We start from the raw sequence: 16,801 nt of genomic DNA, 5'->3' as shown, positions 1-16,801 counted from the left end.
TCCTGCCTTTGTTGGCGAGATATTGGGAAAACTGCTTTGTCATGGTAAAAGTCATATTTTGATTGAAAATCGGCCGTTTGAAGGTCACCCTCTCAGGTAGCATTTCGCATACTGTTGTCACGGAAAGGAGATTCACAATAGAAAGTAAATGACAGTAATTAAGATTACAGTAATGCAGAGCTCGGTGTTTAACCAGTGACTGACAACACTTGAATTTGCAAGCAGTGCTCATTGAAATGCGGTTTTAACTGTGTTCAAATGTGGTCTGTCTACTGTGCAGACCAAATTATTTACCCTTCACCTTTCAGTTCCACCTTTCAGGCTGTAGGTGGTAATTTCTTGTTGATTCTTTAATAATTGCCTGAAAAATAAACGAACGTCCTTTTGCTTTATGCAGTTAACTCAGGTGGCTTTATACTTCAAAATCGGAGCCAGTTTTTTTTTTTTTTTCCTTAAAATGCTGAGGATTTTTGTCTCCTGTGCTATTACCTGTGTGGCTCTGGGTATGTGCCATGCCTGAGTCTGAACGCTCTTTGTTTATTTGCAGAGAGGTCTGGTCGGTGTTTGCTGAAGTGATCGCTTTCCCCTGTTCTTAATGTGATCTTGGCACCTGAGATCTTGTTTTCATTATGAGAACTCAATCAGATCGTATGGATCGGTTGCAGCAGAAAATGCAAATTACGGTAAGTGGTAGCAAAGCTGTTGGAGATTTGTAAAAAAGGCATTTATTTCCGTTGTTTAATTGTAGGCTTTAGCTAATAGCTAACAAATCACTTTCAGTCATACCAATCTTGATATTGGTATGAAGTTTGGAAGTACACACTCACTGCGTCTGGCCAGCTATTTATAATATTCTAAAAAGCAGTTGGTGTTTGTATGTCAACTGAGATATCGGCTTCAAAACAGAAATTGATTTATTTTTAAGTACTTCAGCCCTTGAAACTTACATGACTAATGGGAACTCAGTGTTCTGCAGATGCTCTTGTAGATTTTGTGATGTATTCTCTGGTTTTTAAGCCTAATCAATGAGTAACGGTGTTCCTTGCTGGCTCTTCAGATGAGGAGGAACAGTATGTCTTTCATTATGTGATATACTTTGTAAACAGCATATCTGAAAGGCAACTTAATCTGAGTTTAGCTACTTTATGAATTTAAATTAGAATGATGGTTTTTGATGTTCATGCTGACTCTACATCAATACTGGCATTTCCTTTCTTGTTTTTTGCAGGTTCTTTTTCCTTGTTGGATTTTTTCAGTTCTGTTGAATGTGTAATTACAACTATGGCAACAAGAGTAGAAATAAATTCTACTTTAGCGTCTTTGACGACAGTACCTGACTTAAATGAAATCAGAAAGGAGGATAAATCGCAGCGTGTGTATGTAAGTGTGCTTTCAGATGCAAGTAACAAGACCAAGGATGCTTCAGCATCACTAACTCTTGAAGAGAAGAACAAGTTTGGGAGCTCGCTGAGATCTGCAACGATGCCGTCGCTAGGATCGAGGCCAAGGCTTTTCCCAAAGCCTTTTTCTAAAGAGAAATCTCCAGACACTTTTGCAAATGTAAAACCACCCGTTTCGGCTTTCAGATCAAGCAGTCTCATTAGAAAGACCACTGAAGAAACCTCATCTGTTAAGGTATTAAGTGGAAATGTCCCTCCGTTAGTAGACCAGAAAGTAATTGAGAATGAACATAAGCCTGGCAGTGAAGTAGTCACAAACATGACTTTCTACACTGGTCCCAGTGCAAATACTGTCATTCTCTTTGAGACAGCTGGGACTGAGCCATCGAAGGTAAGCCTGGCCCAAGAAAAAAGGGCTGCTGATGACCGCAGAGTATTTAATACTACCCAAACAAAAGAGCTTCAATGCAACACGAAGCTGGAGAAACCATCTCAGCCATCTGAGACATCCAGGAGTCCTGAAGGGTCTCTTCATCGGCAGATATCTCTTTCCTCTACTCTTCGACCAGTCTCTTGGAACTCCCTCAAAACTGGTGAAAAAAAAGATGCTGGTGAAGTTCCTCCAGGGGAGAAGAACAATGATGATGCAAGTAATATCAACAGTAAAGTTGACTTCTCTGTCAATGTGCAGCAAAAGCCAAAACATAGACCAGTATCCGCTATTTTTCTGGAATCATTACGAGATCAAAAGCATCGCACCACGGAAGCTTCTGAGGAAAAATCTCCGGAGAAATCTGGGGTTAGAAAACCAAGGCCTCTGTCCATGGACCTGACAGCTAAGTTTGAACACAAAGATCTTTCTTCTTGCAAGAAGAGTTGTTCATCTCACGAAAGCAAGGAGAATGTATCACTAATTTCTTTTACTGACGTGGGCTGTCATGATCAGTCTGAAATGGGGCCAAAAACTGAAGAAACTGAATTTAATAAAGTCAGTTCTTCTAAAACAAATTTGAAGTGCAGTAGTCAGGACATTGGCATCCTTAATAATGGAAAATACACGTGGGAAACGAAGCTTAAATCTAAAAGTGAACAAAGTGAGACAAAACCAGAAATAACAAGTAACTTGCACATTTCTGAAAGAAGCCATGAAAGCACTAGTGAAAGCAGAACTAATAAGGGGGGGGAAAGACTGGATCAGAAGGAAACGTGTATGTTTCTAGGCTGTGAAAGTCCTGCAACCTCCTCAGAAAAAGAGACTAGTATTATAAGAGGTAGTGTTAAAAAACACATTAGTTTGTTCACTTCAGAAAGTCCCGGTACCTCGACGGATCCAGAGCTTCTGCCATCACCTGCTGAGAAGGAAAACAGATGCTTGAGCATCCAACAGAGAATTAAAGAACTGACAACAGAAAATGCCGACGTTAAGCCAGGAAATCTGCGCAGGTCACTTCAATCCCGACCACTTTCTGCGGACTTAACAAAGATGTAGGTTGCAGAGAAATTCTATTTAATCCTCTTAACTTCATCTCATTGAGTACAACTTGCTCTCTCAGTACAGTACAATAACTGATCATTTTGGTTCCACTAAATGTAATTTTTCTTTCCGCTGTTCTTGAGCCCCTTTCCCACTTTTTCCTACCAAAAAAAAAAAAAAAGAAAATTTAATTAAATATACTCTGACAGCTGGAAAAAAATTGCTATAAGTATGCTATAAATATTGTGGCCTTTGTATTTGACACTGTAACTATATACCTATTATTAAAATTTCATGCATTTTGAAATCTTGAGGTGAGCATTGTAGACTGCAAGCCTTTATATTTGTGAGAAAGGAGAAGAATGCTTACTGTGTCTTTGACAGTGGTGTAGAGTGTCAGGTTTTCAGGCAGACAGGAATCTTATTTCACTGTCATATTAAAGAAAATGTAAAGATCTGTGATATGTATTCTGCCTAAGCTGTGGCAATCAGCAGTGGTGTTAGAGTAATAGGAGAGCTGCTGATTCTTATATACCAAAATGACAAAAAAAAAAATAATCTTGTCCAGTATAAAGAGATTTAGTCCAAGATAAAATGTATTTGGTTAATTGATTATTCAAAATTAAAAATTTGTTTGTGACACAAATGAGATGGTGCTTTATGCCCTTTGCAATATTTGAGGCCATACTGCAGGGGCTGGGACTCGTCTGGGTAGTTCCTGTTCCACAGGTGATGGCCAAAGGATAAGGAAAGAAAGATAAGGTTTTTTGGTGGTGTTAAGGAAGTGTGCCTCACATAATAGATGGAGCAGATGTTTGCCTAACGGGACCTGCTTTATGGACAGTGGGATGGTAGAATTTTTCAGCAAACCTTGGTCTTATAACATTGTGATCAAATTAAAGATAAGACGTTTAATTGAGGCATGAGAGTATTAGTATCTCTGTCACTATGCCTCATTATGTATCTCTGAATCTTATACTATACAATATATTCTTTAGGAACCAACTATCCTTTGGTGTAGATCCAACTAAACCACTAAATACAGTTACTTACTATGAAATAGCGATGTTTCTCCTTTAATTTATTGGATAATTTCTACCAGCCTGCTTTGGTAGGACGTATAGTTGCTAACTGACTAACTGGCCTAAAAGAAGTAACAGAAGTCTTTTGTTTCAGGTTTTCAAGTCCGACATCAAGCAGTGAAGCAAAGCCTGAGAAACCTGCTGAAACTAGAAACGACTCTGTCAACGAAACGCAAGAAAATCAAAAAGTAAGAAAATGGCATCAGCTGATGTGGTCTCCAGCTGAGTTTGCATTTAGATGGCCCTGTTCTGTGTGTCTTTATCAATCTATCATTTTAAAATGGGTATTGAGAGTATTAAGAATGACATAATCCAAATAGGTTTACTTGTGTCAGTCTAGGACACAGTGATAAAGGATGGGAGTATCACGTCTGTTGAGTTTTTAAAAATTAAATATGTGTGCTGTTAAATGCATGCAATGGCATAGAGTGAGAAATGTTTTATATACTATCCTAAAGGGACTTCTACTGCATGAAAACCCATAGTGAATGAGCTATGGCTGTTGTGGTTTTGTAGAGTGATTGCCCTTTCTCTAAGCATAGTATTAACGTAGAGCATTTCTACATCTGAGTCACAGCTCCTTATTAAATACATGCTGTAGGTTTCATGTCAGTCTCCTAAATAACATTTAACTTTGAAGTTTTGACAGTAAAGTATTTTACAGAAAGTTCTGATTTGCTGTACAAGCTGTGAGACTTTGTTTCCAAGCAACACTTCAGTGTTGCAAAACAGAATTTCTCTGCTGACACTTCTTAGTATTAGAGATTTAGTGTAGTTTTAAGGGTACTTTTTGTGCTCTGATTTTTTCCTGTCTAGGTTTAAGATAGGAATACGTGGCAAGGAAACTAGCAGCTAAATACAAAGCTTCTGTATTAAAAGTAAAAATCAAGCTATGAGATAATTCTGTTATAGTCAAGATTCAGGAACTGGAGCTACACGTTTGCCCTGGTTCTCTGGATTTTGTGTTCAGGGAACCACATTGTGTTGCAAAGAGCAGGTACAAGTAAGTTTTAACATAAACTTAGTTTATTTTTTTATTTAAATGATGTATAACAATCTTAACTGGATTTTCTTGTTCCAGAGTAAGGAGATCAAGCTTGCACAGGGCACAGATTTCACTGAAGCACACGCTACTGGGAACCCTTGGAAACCCCGGCAGATTGTAAAAATAACAAATAAACCAGATCAGATAGAGAGGAAAGGAAGCTTCCTTGGAGATGGGCAGCATTTTTCTCAGCAAAGTGAAAATTCTGTCTCATTCACAAGCAGCTTGGAAAAAAAATTAAAACCAACCACGCTCGTGGAAAAGACCTACATGAAAACTGTCCGAGCCACTATGTTTGACCATAACGTTCAGAGACACAATGTTGCTACTGATCATCCTGGAACTGATTCTGCACTGAAAATGACTAATGAGCTGGAGGCAAAGCATGAAGTGGGGATTTCAGGGCACAACAGACGGTCGTGGATGGGAGAAGTGGAGGAAATCACTGGTATAAAGAAGGAGTATCACAAGCAAACTGATCCATCAAAGCATATAGTAGATGTAGAAAAAGGTGGGAAACCAGCTTGTTCAAGTGAAGACAAGAAAATGACTACAGGAATTCTCTTAGAAAAATCTTTGGTTGAGAAAAGTGAAAAACCCACTCCTAAAAATGCAGAAGAGTCTCTAATTTACCAAAGAATAGAGCCCAGATACGAAGTCTTTCAGACGTGTGGTGAAAGAGCTCTTAGTGAAGCCATTACAATGGCTCCTGAAAAAAAGGCCATGACACTCAGAACTAGAAAATCATCTCTGAAAGAGAATAAAAACGATGAGGACGTTTTACATGCTGGTCAGTCGGGTAGGGCAAATAGTAAAACTCTCTACTTGAAAGAAGATAATACGACTTCAGAAGCTAAAGACACAAAAGTTTTTACAAGTAGGTCTGCGTTGAGAGAAACTACTGATTTTTTTTCCAGTGAATGCACTTTATCTGAACAGAAAAAAGACTCTAATAAAACTGAAACTGAACCGTTAGTAATAGTTGAGAAAATACCTTATTCTACAAACAGAAGTAAATTTTGGGGAATGAATGAAAAAGAAAGCAAACCACGTTCTGAAATTAAAAGTGATAAGAGTGAAGTCTCTTCCATGGATAAGACAGAGGGGTCTAATTTGATTAAATGCTCTTCTGAGAAAAGGAGTTTCAGACCCGGTGGGACAGACAGCTATGAATTCAGAACCAACTTTGATCGTGAAGTGATTTCAACAAATGTAAATAAACACGGGGTCCAGTCCTCTTCACTGCTTTCAAGTGGACAGTTTTGTGAATCTTCCAGTAGCTACCATCCTGATACAAAAGTGCTAACTGTTAATAAAGAGGAGCCTAGGGCCTTTGGATTAAGGAAAAGTCTAGACGTCAATTTCAAAGAACAGGACTTGAGCTCAGATAGCACAGCTCGTGAAAAGAACGAAAAAATCAGAGTAATAGATCCCGAAGAAAAAATCAGGAGAACCAGAAGCAGCGTTTCTGACTTGAAGATTTCTGAAAGGTGGAGAAGGAGGACCCTGCCCCAGGATTCTGTTAAGACAGAAGAAGTTGTCTGGCTCACTCCTGAAAACATCAAAAGGCTGAGTCGGACAGATTCATTGCAATTGGATGAAAGCTCAGTTAAAAAGAGAAGTAAACAAAGCAAAGAAGGGGTGGAAGGGAGCGAGACAAATCAAACTGTTCTTGGCAGCCCTGACAATTACTTGAAAAATCAGAGTTCTGCCTTTGAGCCAAAGGCAACTTATTTTGCAGTGACTTATCAGATTCCTGGTAAAAAAGAGAAAAGCTTTGTTGGCTCTCCTGGTGCAAGTGAAATTAAGACAATTTCTAGCTCAAGCGAGGGAACAACAATTAATCTGGACCCTGTTTTTCCTGAAAGGTCCAAACCTTTATTGCAGCAACCAAATAAAAATGTGACAAGTACAAATTGTAGAGAAGACTCACGGGAGGTGCATATTAACAAGGATTGGGTCAAAGAAGAGGACAAAGCTGATGTTTTTTCCAAAAACATTACATTTGGTAATTTTAGTGTATCTAGGAAAGATAACCAACAGTATCATGAAAAAGGTCTAGATCTTTCTAAAGAGAAAATTATAGATGTTGATGCTTTCCTGTTAAAACAGGATCTGGAAAATACAGCTCAAACTGATCTCAAAAGTAGCAGAAGAAATGTTTCTTCTTACCAGGAGCCCAGATCCCCCCTGCGTTTTCAGTTACATAAAGACAGTGATTCAGTCCCCCAGAAAAGGAGCGAAAATAATTTTGATTTATCCGGCAGGAAGGCTGAGGATGGCTACAGATCCCAGATTCTTGATATTGATGCGCTTATGGCAGAATATAAAGAAGAATCAGCAAAGGCCAGTAATGTTCCAGACAAGCTCTCTGAAGATCGTGGTTCATTTACTTGGGAGAAATCCAAGAACAAAAGAAACGTGTCCGATAGGACAACAACTTCCTCCTATAGCTGGAAAGAGTGGAAGGGATCAGATCCCTCTTCTGTTAGTACCAAACAAGGTGACTGTGCAGAAGAGTACCACAGGTCGGAGAAATTGATTCTCAATGAGAAGAGCAAAGAGAAACTGGAATCATGTAGCCCTGAATTTGATAAACAAAAGTCCAAAGACAGGAAGTTCAGTCCTCCTTACTGGGGAAACCCTACCAGCTTTTTTTCGGATAAATTTCTAAATTCACCTGTGGAGTTCACGAGGAAGAAAACTTTCATCGTTGATGAGGATGAAGAAGTGAACTTAACTTCCAGGAACCGAAGTCCCAAATTTGTAATTGATAAGGTGCAGCCTCTAACTGCAGTTAGTTCAGACCAAAGGTTGGAAGTTAATTTTACATCTAAGTTGTCCGTAAAGGCAGATGATGGCCTCTTACAGAAGAAGGTGGTCACAAAAGAACAGTTCTTGGAGGTGTCTCCAGAGGGTGATTGGAGCAAAAATGTAGCAAGGAGCTCTATAACGAGGAATAAAGATGCTGCAAATAAGACAACGTGTGAGAATGACTCTTCTAATGTGAAAAGTAAAACTGATTGGAAGAACTATACCTCTGGTGTAGGGAGTGCAGCCCCGGATTTAAGACGATCTTACTCAGAAAAGAGCCGCCAAGGAAAGGACAATCTCCCGCTGACGCAGGAAGAAAAGGGAAGGAAGGATCTGTACCGAGCCCGGCAAAGCTTCCCCTTGGACAGTGCTGATAACGGGTGGAAACAGAAGATGTCATCTCAGTCAGAGTCATTCTTCTATGAGGATAAAAAGGTATTACCAAATGGTACCTAAGTACGTCCTGTTACTAAATTTGAAAGCGAGGAAAAGCTTTTATTATGCCTTTATACTGTTTTTTAGCATTAGCTGTGGCTCTGCAGCGAGTGAGCAGTTACATACTTTTCAACAGAGTTCATTTTCTTTTGTGCTGTATTTTCTTGAGGAATTTGTATTGTCCTAGATGACTAGGTTTTTTGTTTCAAGTATATAAATATTTATTGATGTTTCCATGGAGAGAGCTTGAAAATGCTTTAAAACGTGTGCTTATTATTTTATTAATGCTACAAACCTAGGATGTTAAATTAACTCTGCAATTTTATAATTATTTGAAAAGTGGTAGTTCGGGTTTGTTTTATAAGTTGTCAACAGTGATGTTTTTGGAATTCTTTTTGTTTGGTTGGGTTTTTTTTTCCTGAAGGAAGCCATTTATTTATTTATTTATTATTTAACTTGGTGAATGGCCCTCATTTATATATGAAATTTCTCTGCTGATGCTGACTTTGAAATGCAAGTGGATCCCTTGACAGTGACGTGGTAATGCATGAACGTGTAGCCAAGTTGGATGCTCGTGGCTATAACGTTTTTCCAGTTTGCACTTTCAGCTTTGAACTTCCTCTGGTTTGGGTTTTTTTTGTGTTTGATGTGTGTATGTGTACGCATGTATAAGTAACGACATACGTAAATGTATTTTTACAGGCTTTTAGGAAAGAGTGGACCAAGCCGAGTTCAGACAAAACAGATGGAACAGACTTTTCATTGGGCTCTGCTCGGAGAAGCCGCCACAGTTTCTATAAGGACCGAAGGGCAGATGAAGGGACGGTATGTTATTTTGGGGGAGGTTTTTGGGCAGGGGCTGGGGGAGGGAGCAGGGAGATGTAGCCTGGATTACTCCATGCAGCACTGTTTTCCTTTTTGCAAATAGCCGTGGTAAAAAAAAGGATGTGTTTTCTTAGATGCACTTGCTGTGGAGTTTAACTGGCAGGGAACACTTCTCCCTGGGATTCCACCACACTGGTTTATGCCAAATCTTCAAACACAAAGCATTAACCGTGCAGCCTCTTTGTTCTTCTTTCTAAGCAAAGAATTTTCATCCCAAACTCTTAAGATGGGTCTAGTTCGTTGTGCTTTTTGCTGTTTCTCAGCTTAGAGAATGAAAATTGCTTAGATTCCAGAAAAATCTTTTTTTCTGGAAAATTGTAGAGACAACTAGAACCATGTCATAGCCTGAAAAATGATGGCTTTGATTTTCTTTCTGTAGGCAACACGCAGTAAAGAATCACAGCTGACTTTTTTGGTAGTCTGATTTGTCTCTGATAAGCATACTTTTGGGGTAAATTCCCACTTGAAGTTGTTGGGTGATATACTCCTAAATTATAGAAGGATTTCCTGACTTTAGTCCACAGATGGATTTTATGTTGGGAAACAGTTATCGTCCTCTGCCCAGATGTTGTTCTGAAATGCAAAGCAAAGATCTTGATCTTCTAAAAGTTACGTAATGAAAGAAATATCAATATTTTCTGTGGAAAATAAAGGATTTGAAAACCACATCAACAGCACAGAACTCTGCCATTGTAAGACAGATGTTGCTGCTGCCACTGAAATCCCTCCTTACTGGAAGAACTTGTTTTGAACCACTGCAAGTGCCATGTGGCATTGTTTTGTTTTTTAACCTTGTGCTTGGAAACAGATTTAATGCAGTGGAATGATACTGTAGTTACTCCAGAGTGCACTCTTGTAACTCTACACGTGTATATTTGCAATTATTGAAAATCTGGATGTTCCACATCTTTTCAGAACTCTTCCATTTCTATGGAGAAGGGGTGACTACCCTGTCCCAAGGTCAAATCTCAGCTGTCCTCTTCAGTGTGCTAGCACACTCCTCTGGTGACCGAATGTATTGCCCTCTGCAGAGATCCTGGTTTGGTAGTTACTCATCCTGCTATTTACAGCCCCTTAACAGAGAACAGACAAAAAAGATCAAAACCAAAAGGAACTGAGTGAGGGTTTTTTACTTCTTCTAGTGAAGAAAAAGCCAACTCCCAAACTTATAAGGAATTTGTGAACAAGTTTCCTGATAGGAGTTTTGGAAACAGGTTCATGTTGTTCCGATTCTAGTCTTAAAACTTCAGGGAAGGTATCTAAAGGCTGATATCCCCTTGTCTTTCCCAATCTCAGCTTGGAATTCAGGTTGAATGTTCATTTAGGGCGAGTTTGGGTTATTAACATTATAATTCAATCCCTAAAATTTGTTATATACCATCTGCTTGCAGTGCAAATGTGTAAAGATGTCATTGACAAGGTAGAATAGCAGGGAGAAAAGTGCTGTCAGAAATAGGGCTGGATAATTGAACTATTCAAGAGTGTACTTGGATAAATATGACTGTTATTCTCCAACTTGGGCGTTAGGTGTGAGGTTACTCAGAATAAACCTTTGAGTTCATCAAGTGTAGCCTGAGATGGGGAAGGAAGGAAGGCTGTTAGCCCCACTAAAAAGGAAAACTCATGTGTCCAGCGTGGGATCCAAGTTCTTTGCTCCTTTGTATCACTTTGAAAAGCCTGCTGGTGGGGTATTTGTTGTTCTGCAGTGCCATGGTAGCAAAAAGGGCAGCATGGCCTCTGTGCATGTAAATTCTGAGTGAGCAGGTGCAGAGAAGTAATTTTCATGTGTGTTTGGGAGGTGGAAAACTCACTGTACTTTCGTGTTTTCCAAAGCCCCACTTAGATATTGCAGATTATGCAGAACTCAACCATTTCTTCTGTCCCCAAGGTTAATACCTTTCTTTTCATTTGGAGAAAATAGAAAGGCTTTTGCTGTGCAGTCCCCATTCTCACCAGTGCGTTTCAATACTTCCCCCTGGTGGAGAGACGTGCTGTAGTTGTGTTTGAGGTCAAGATAGATCCACAGGAGAGTCACAGTTAAGTGGCATATTTCCTCTGAATTTGAATGCAATTTGTGCTTTACTTGGTACAGATTTGAAAGAGGATTAGAAGGAAACAAAACTCCTGCTGTTTTGTTTGAACGGTTTCCAGTTTATCTGTTTAGCTGTGAAGTTACTTGCTTTTTCTCGTGGCTTAGTGACACAAAAAATATGCTACTGTACATATCACTGGTCACAGGAAACAAAACTCCTGCTGTTTTGTTTGAATGGTTTCTAGTTTATCTGTTTAGTTGTGAAGTTACTTGCTTTTTCTTGTGGCTTAGTGACACAAAAAAAAATATGCTACTATACATATCAATGGTCATTTGAGATATCACTGTCTTTCTAATGATAGAATCATAGAATGGTTTGAGTTGGAAGGGACCTTAAAGATGCCACCCCCTGCCCTGGGCAGGGACACCTCCCACCAGCCCAGGTTGCTCCAAGCCCCCTCCAACCTGGCCTTGAACCCCTCCAGGGATGGGGCAGCCACAGCTTCTCTGGGCAACCTGGGCAAGTGTCCCACCACCCTCATAGCAAAGGAATTGCTTCCTGTTGCAAGTGTCCCACCACCCTCATAGCAAAGGATTTCTTCCCGTTTTTAGTTTAAAACTGTTACCCCTCGTCGTATGGCTCCCCTCCCTGATGAAGAGTCCTTCCCCATCTCTCCTGGAGCCCCTTTAGGTACTAGAAGGCCATGATAAGGTCTCTCTGGAGCCTTCTCTTCTCCAGGCTGAACCCCCCCAACTCTCTCAGCCTGTTCTTGTAGGAGAGGTGCTTCAGCCCTCTGATCATTTTTGTGGTCCTCCGCTGGACACGTTCCCACAGGCCCATGTCCTTCCTGTGTTGAGGACTCCAGAGCTGGACACAGTGCTCCAGGTGAGGGTCTCACAAGAGCAGAGTAGAAGCAGAAATGAGACCATAGTGCTCAAAGTGACAACTCGCTACCTTTATTGTAGAATAATAGATTCACTTTCATTCACATTCATTAGCAGTGTAATGAACTGTCCCGTATTCTTTGATATTTGATGAACCACCTTAAATTAACACGCATTTCTTGCATTATTTCCCCTCTGCCTATGATAATAAGCAACTACTTGAATGAAATTTCCCAAGACAGCTAATGAACTAGATTTTTATGGATGAACGCAGTTTTAAATGGAAGCAAGGTGCAATAGTGCAATTTTACTTCAGAAGTCATTTCTTTGTGATTGTATTCTAGAGGATCTACTTCCCAATAGGTTATTTTTTGAATCATTATGTAGGATGTCTTTGAAATGAAGCCATTACAATATACAACTGGCGATATGGAATTGGGGTTGAAATTGCTAAGGATGATACTCTTGAGATTTAATGCTCATCTAGATTGCTTTTTTTTAGCTATTTTGAGCTTGTAATCCTTAAAAAACAGAATAAGGCTTTTATAAAGATTTCAGTATCTCTGCTAGACTGTCATCATCTGTGTTTTTACTATGTCTTTTACAAAGAATATGTTCAGTGCTGTATTACAGGGCTGGTAAAGCATCACAGTGTTCACAGAGGTGATGCTCCCAGGGGAAAGAAAAGGTGATCTGTGCTAGAGTGGTAGCTCCCAGACTTCCCCACCTTTCAAGGTTGGGGTGGATTAATGACTGTGAATGTATTGGACTGTGGTAAATTAATGACTGTGAACATATCACACTGCCAGTGGTTTATGTGCTGGAGTTTGAGGAAGAACTGGGTTACAGCCTCTCTGTGTACTTTAAAAAAAGTATAATGTGTTCTACAGTCTGAAAACACGGTTTCTCTCCCTGTGAATAATAGAAATATCACAGTTTGGAACTGCCTCCTTATTTATTTGGGCTGTTCAAGAACAGAGGATAACGAAGTCTGTACTTTAACCTGATGGTCTTTGAGACTGTGGAGGTGTCATGGTTTAAAACCTTCACACTGAGAAGGTTTTTGGAGACCGACAGATTTCTTAGAGTTTATTTTTCTCTGAGGTCAGTAGCATTACACGTCTCGTGTACTGGAGAATGTGTTATGAGCTGCAAAACTATTCTTGCTCTTGTGTGGCCGGATGTTTTAGTGTTCTCTTGGCTGCCTTTTGTTGAGATGTTCAGAAGGTGCTCTGTGCAGCAGGAGCTGGCCATGGAGCCCTGTCCTTGGGGATAGGATCCAAGTGGGGCTTGCTGCGTTCCGGCGTGTGTGAGGGACAAAGATACAGGCTGAACAGCAAGGCAAATTCTTATAATTCATCATTTCTGTGTGAATGTTTTGGCCTTTGTTTATGTTCTTGGATGTTAGAATAAGTTTATGATCATAAGCTTTGTTGTTAGTATTTTCTAACAAGTGACTGACTGCGTTATAAATATTATCGCTAATTGTAGGGTAGTGCTTATACATTCTATTCCAACTTAGTTTTGTTTTTTTTTTTCTTTCCCTTTCACTCTTTGATATAGCCTGACTCTAGTAAAAAAGGAAGTAATTTCAGATTTAAAGGCATTCACCTAACAGAGAATTAAGGAAAATAATAGAATTTATGTTAATAATTCTTTTCCTGTTTGCTAACAGTATCAAGAAGACAAAACTCTTCCCTGCCCACTTAAAAATATTTACTCCTTCATGAAGTCAAATACTGTGTATGTTGTGCTTTAACCCTGCCTGCATCACAGGTGTAAAAATAAAGTTGTTCTTACATTTGCTCTGGACAGCTGGGATTTTTAGCTCACAGAATTAGCCCCAAATTTCAGACACTGTAGGAGGCAGAGAGTGTGCCTGTGTGCCTTCGTGTATGGCTTAAACTACAGTTGGGGTCTTTTCCTTTATATCTTGAAGGTTTGAGGGACTGTGAGCCTCTGGTGTTGACTACCTGCACAATAAAAATGGTCTCTGTTTGTGTAGGGTTGTTATACAGTCAGTTCCTGTGGAAGGCCCCATCGCTGCAGCGCGCTCTGGTCAACCACTAGAATTTCAAAATACGTTTTTCTTTCATAACTTGTAGTGATTCCATCACAGCTGACACAGGCCTTTTAATTCTCTGACGTTCGGTCACAAACCTCAATTCCTGATGAAGTCATCAAGCCTGATAGGAGTCTGATGAATGGAAAAGTGAGGAATGTGCCGTGTGGCTCATCCCCAAAACAGAAGGAACCGCTCTCCCTGTTGGGCTGAAGGGATCGCACCCTCATCCAGAAACAGCAGCTTTAATGCAACTCTGGCTTATAACCAAAATTACTGCTTGGTGTAGTTAAAACTGAGCGCTCTAGTACTGGAACTGTTGTTGGAATGAATTATTTTGAAGCCTCTGGTTATATATTTTATATATTTAACTTTGGTTTTGGAAAATCTGGTATCCATGTAAAGATGCGCTTACTTGAGACTGCGATGTGTGGGTGGAGAAGGATTTGTTTAAGCAAATCATGAGCTGACTCTTAAAAATATTTTGGAAATTAACTGCAAGGGAGAGAAGATAAATATTTTATCAACATGATCCGATGAATTTATAGTTTGGCTCGTTGCAGTTTACCAGTTGTTTCCAAGTTCTGACCATGACAGGTCTGTCTCTGCCCATTGAAAAGCAAATGTGATCATCTTCTGGTTGTATAAAGCTTCTAATATTGTAGCTTCACTCATTCCCAGATGGGAACAGACCTGCTAAAAAAATCATCATGTACTAATTGTTATGTTACCCTAAAAACTGAGTCAGCCTGGAAGAAAATCAAAAGAGCTTGTCAGCTGTACAAGGTATTATAGGTGGTGATTAGAAAAGTGGTGATTAGTATATTTCTTAAGCATCCAGAAACAAAATTTCAAGCAGAGGAGACTGGGCTCCTGGAAGCTGTTTTGTGTCACCTCCCTGTTGTCATCCTCCCTGGGAAAGGTGACAGCCAGAGGAGCTCTTGTGTTGTGGGGAGGCCATCAGGTCCTCCCTGTCACTTATCTCTCATTTTCCCATGGAAAAAAGGAAATGGGTCAGAAAAGCAGCAAAAGATAGAAACCGTATGATTCTCACGTTTTGCTTTTTGCAAAATGCCTGTTACTGTTTGGGGATTTAACTCCGCTTCCTACTTCTGAAGGCGGCTGGAGGAGGGTGACCCAGTGTTGGTTAATAACTGGGTTTGCCCAGACTTTCTTCCTTTTTTGGTAATATTCGGTTGCTGGGAGCATTCCAGTGCCTTATAAAAAGACACTTTGTTGCGTCTATTTCTTCTCCTTCACAAAAGACATTTTTATATTAAAAGCAGGAGCTGTTCTTTCATGTGTTATTTTTTTTTTTCCTTGTACATTCTGAAAAAAATAAGGTCAGCTCCCAACCCTGATGATGGCGGGGGCATTAATAGCGTTTCATAACCCAGCCTGCCAAACAGAGTGGGTTTAGAAGCTTCTCTTTCCTTCCAGATGAAGGGCTTTTTAGTGTGAAACCCAAAGTCCTATTATTAATTCTAGCCTAACGAGGTCCGGATTACCCGAGATGGGAGAAGTCGGAGCAGTTGGATGCTAAATAACAAGTGGTTAAGTCACATGGTGCCGGTAGCCCAGCGACTGCTTATAAGTAGCCACAGCATCTGTTAAAGGCACAGAGCTCAGGCTGGTGACGTGGGGCCGGATGAAGGGCCACCCTACATTATTCATGTTGCTTTTAATTGCTCCGCTCCGCTTTTAACTTGGGCTGGAGGCGGGGAAGAGCGGGGAGGCTGGCTTCTTAACCAAGATGGTTTGGCGTTAACTTTGTGCCGGGGAAGATGGAGTATTATTACTGTCCACGTTTGCTGAAGTTGCTGCAGTATCTGTGGGTAAGTGTTCTCTTTAATGTAACTGTGTTTGCCGGATTGGAGAGTTTTAATTGTTTTTTTAGAAACCCTGAGAATGTTCGTATGTAGCTGTGGTTTCACTTCGGAGTTTCTTTCTGAATAGCAACATTAAACTTGGGATTTATTTGTGGTGAGAGAGGCTATTTCATCTTTAATGCTCACTCAAAACGAGGAGACTGCAAACTGCTTGAATGTGCCTCAAAAATCCCTCTTAGTAATTGGAACGTTTTCCTCGTTTATACCTAACTAAGCAGAGGAGCTGTAGTTGTGCACACTGTGTATGAGGAATATTCTTCCCCATTCGTTTCAAAGCGATCCTTGGACCCTGGAGACTTCTGCTTCCAGCAGCACCACTTCCCCTGCTGCCGGCAGGAGCTGCTGCCTGCTGTTTAAGTAGAATGGCCAGTAATAATGGCTTTAGAAGTGTGTATATTTACAATTGCTTCCTTATTTTTAATTTGACTGTGTTCATAGGTTTCGCTTGTCTCAGTGAGCGCTTCCTCTTCAGACAATCCATAGAGCCCTCTTCAATGAAAAGCTCTTTTTAACAACTATTGCCGTGCCAATCTGTCAGCTTGGAAGGGTTATTTTTGCACAGTGAATGTTATTTCTCTTCTGTTATCCCATTTATAAAAGATGCATTGATGAATAGAGATGCTGTATTACTTTGAACCTAATTACCTCATGTTTTAATTTCTTCTATACTAATCAAATAGCAGTTTTCATTTGTTTGTGGCATTGTTGGCATTAACCCAGCAATTTTCAGCTGCAGATTCAGTCGGTCATCAGCACTGAGGCTTTAAACCATTTCACCTTAGCTGTTTGCCAGAGTGT

The 16,801-nt window shown here is 40.0% G+C and overlaps 1 protein-coding gene across 2 annotated transcripts in view; it reads left to right on the top strand.

Moving 5' to 3' along the window:
• Positions 1 to 547: 547 nt before the first annotated feature.
• The window catches only part of KIAA1671 (KIAA1671 ortholog), a 67,699-nt gene continuing 51,445 nt past the window's right edge, over positions 548 to 16,801 (top strand). For both annotated transcript variants that reach the window (XM_014944811.1, XM_014944810.1), the window contains exons 1-5: positions 548 to 683; positions 1,229 to 2,885; positions 4,051 to 4,144; positions 5,038 to 8,250; positions 8,953 to 9,075. In XM_014944811.1, the coding sequence (XP_014800297.1) occupies positions 1,282 to 2,885; positions 4,051 to 4,144; positions 5,038 to 8,250; positions 8,953 to 9,075 (5,034 nt within the window). In that variant the 5' untranslated portion in view covers positions 548 to 683; positions 1,229 to 1,281. The remainder of the gene's footprint in view (positions 684 to 1,228; positions 2,886 to 4,050; positions 4,145 to 5,037; positions 8,251 to 8,952; positions 9,076 to 16,801) is intronic.

The sequence above is a fragment of the Calidris pugnax genome, unplaced genomic scaffold, assembly GCF_001431845.1.
Source record: "Calidris pugnax isolate Ruff unplaced genomic scaffold, ASM143184v1 scaffold139, whole genome shotgun sequence".
Lineage (NCBI taxonomy): Eukaryota > Metazoa > Chordata > Aves > Charadriiformes > Scolopacidae > Calidris > Calidris pugnax.
The sequence above is the reverse complement of the archived record's forward strand: the minus strand, read 5'-3'. Positions and strand labels throughout refer to the sequence as shown.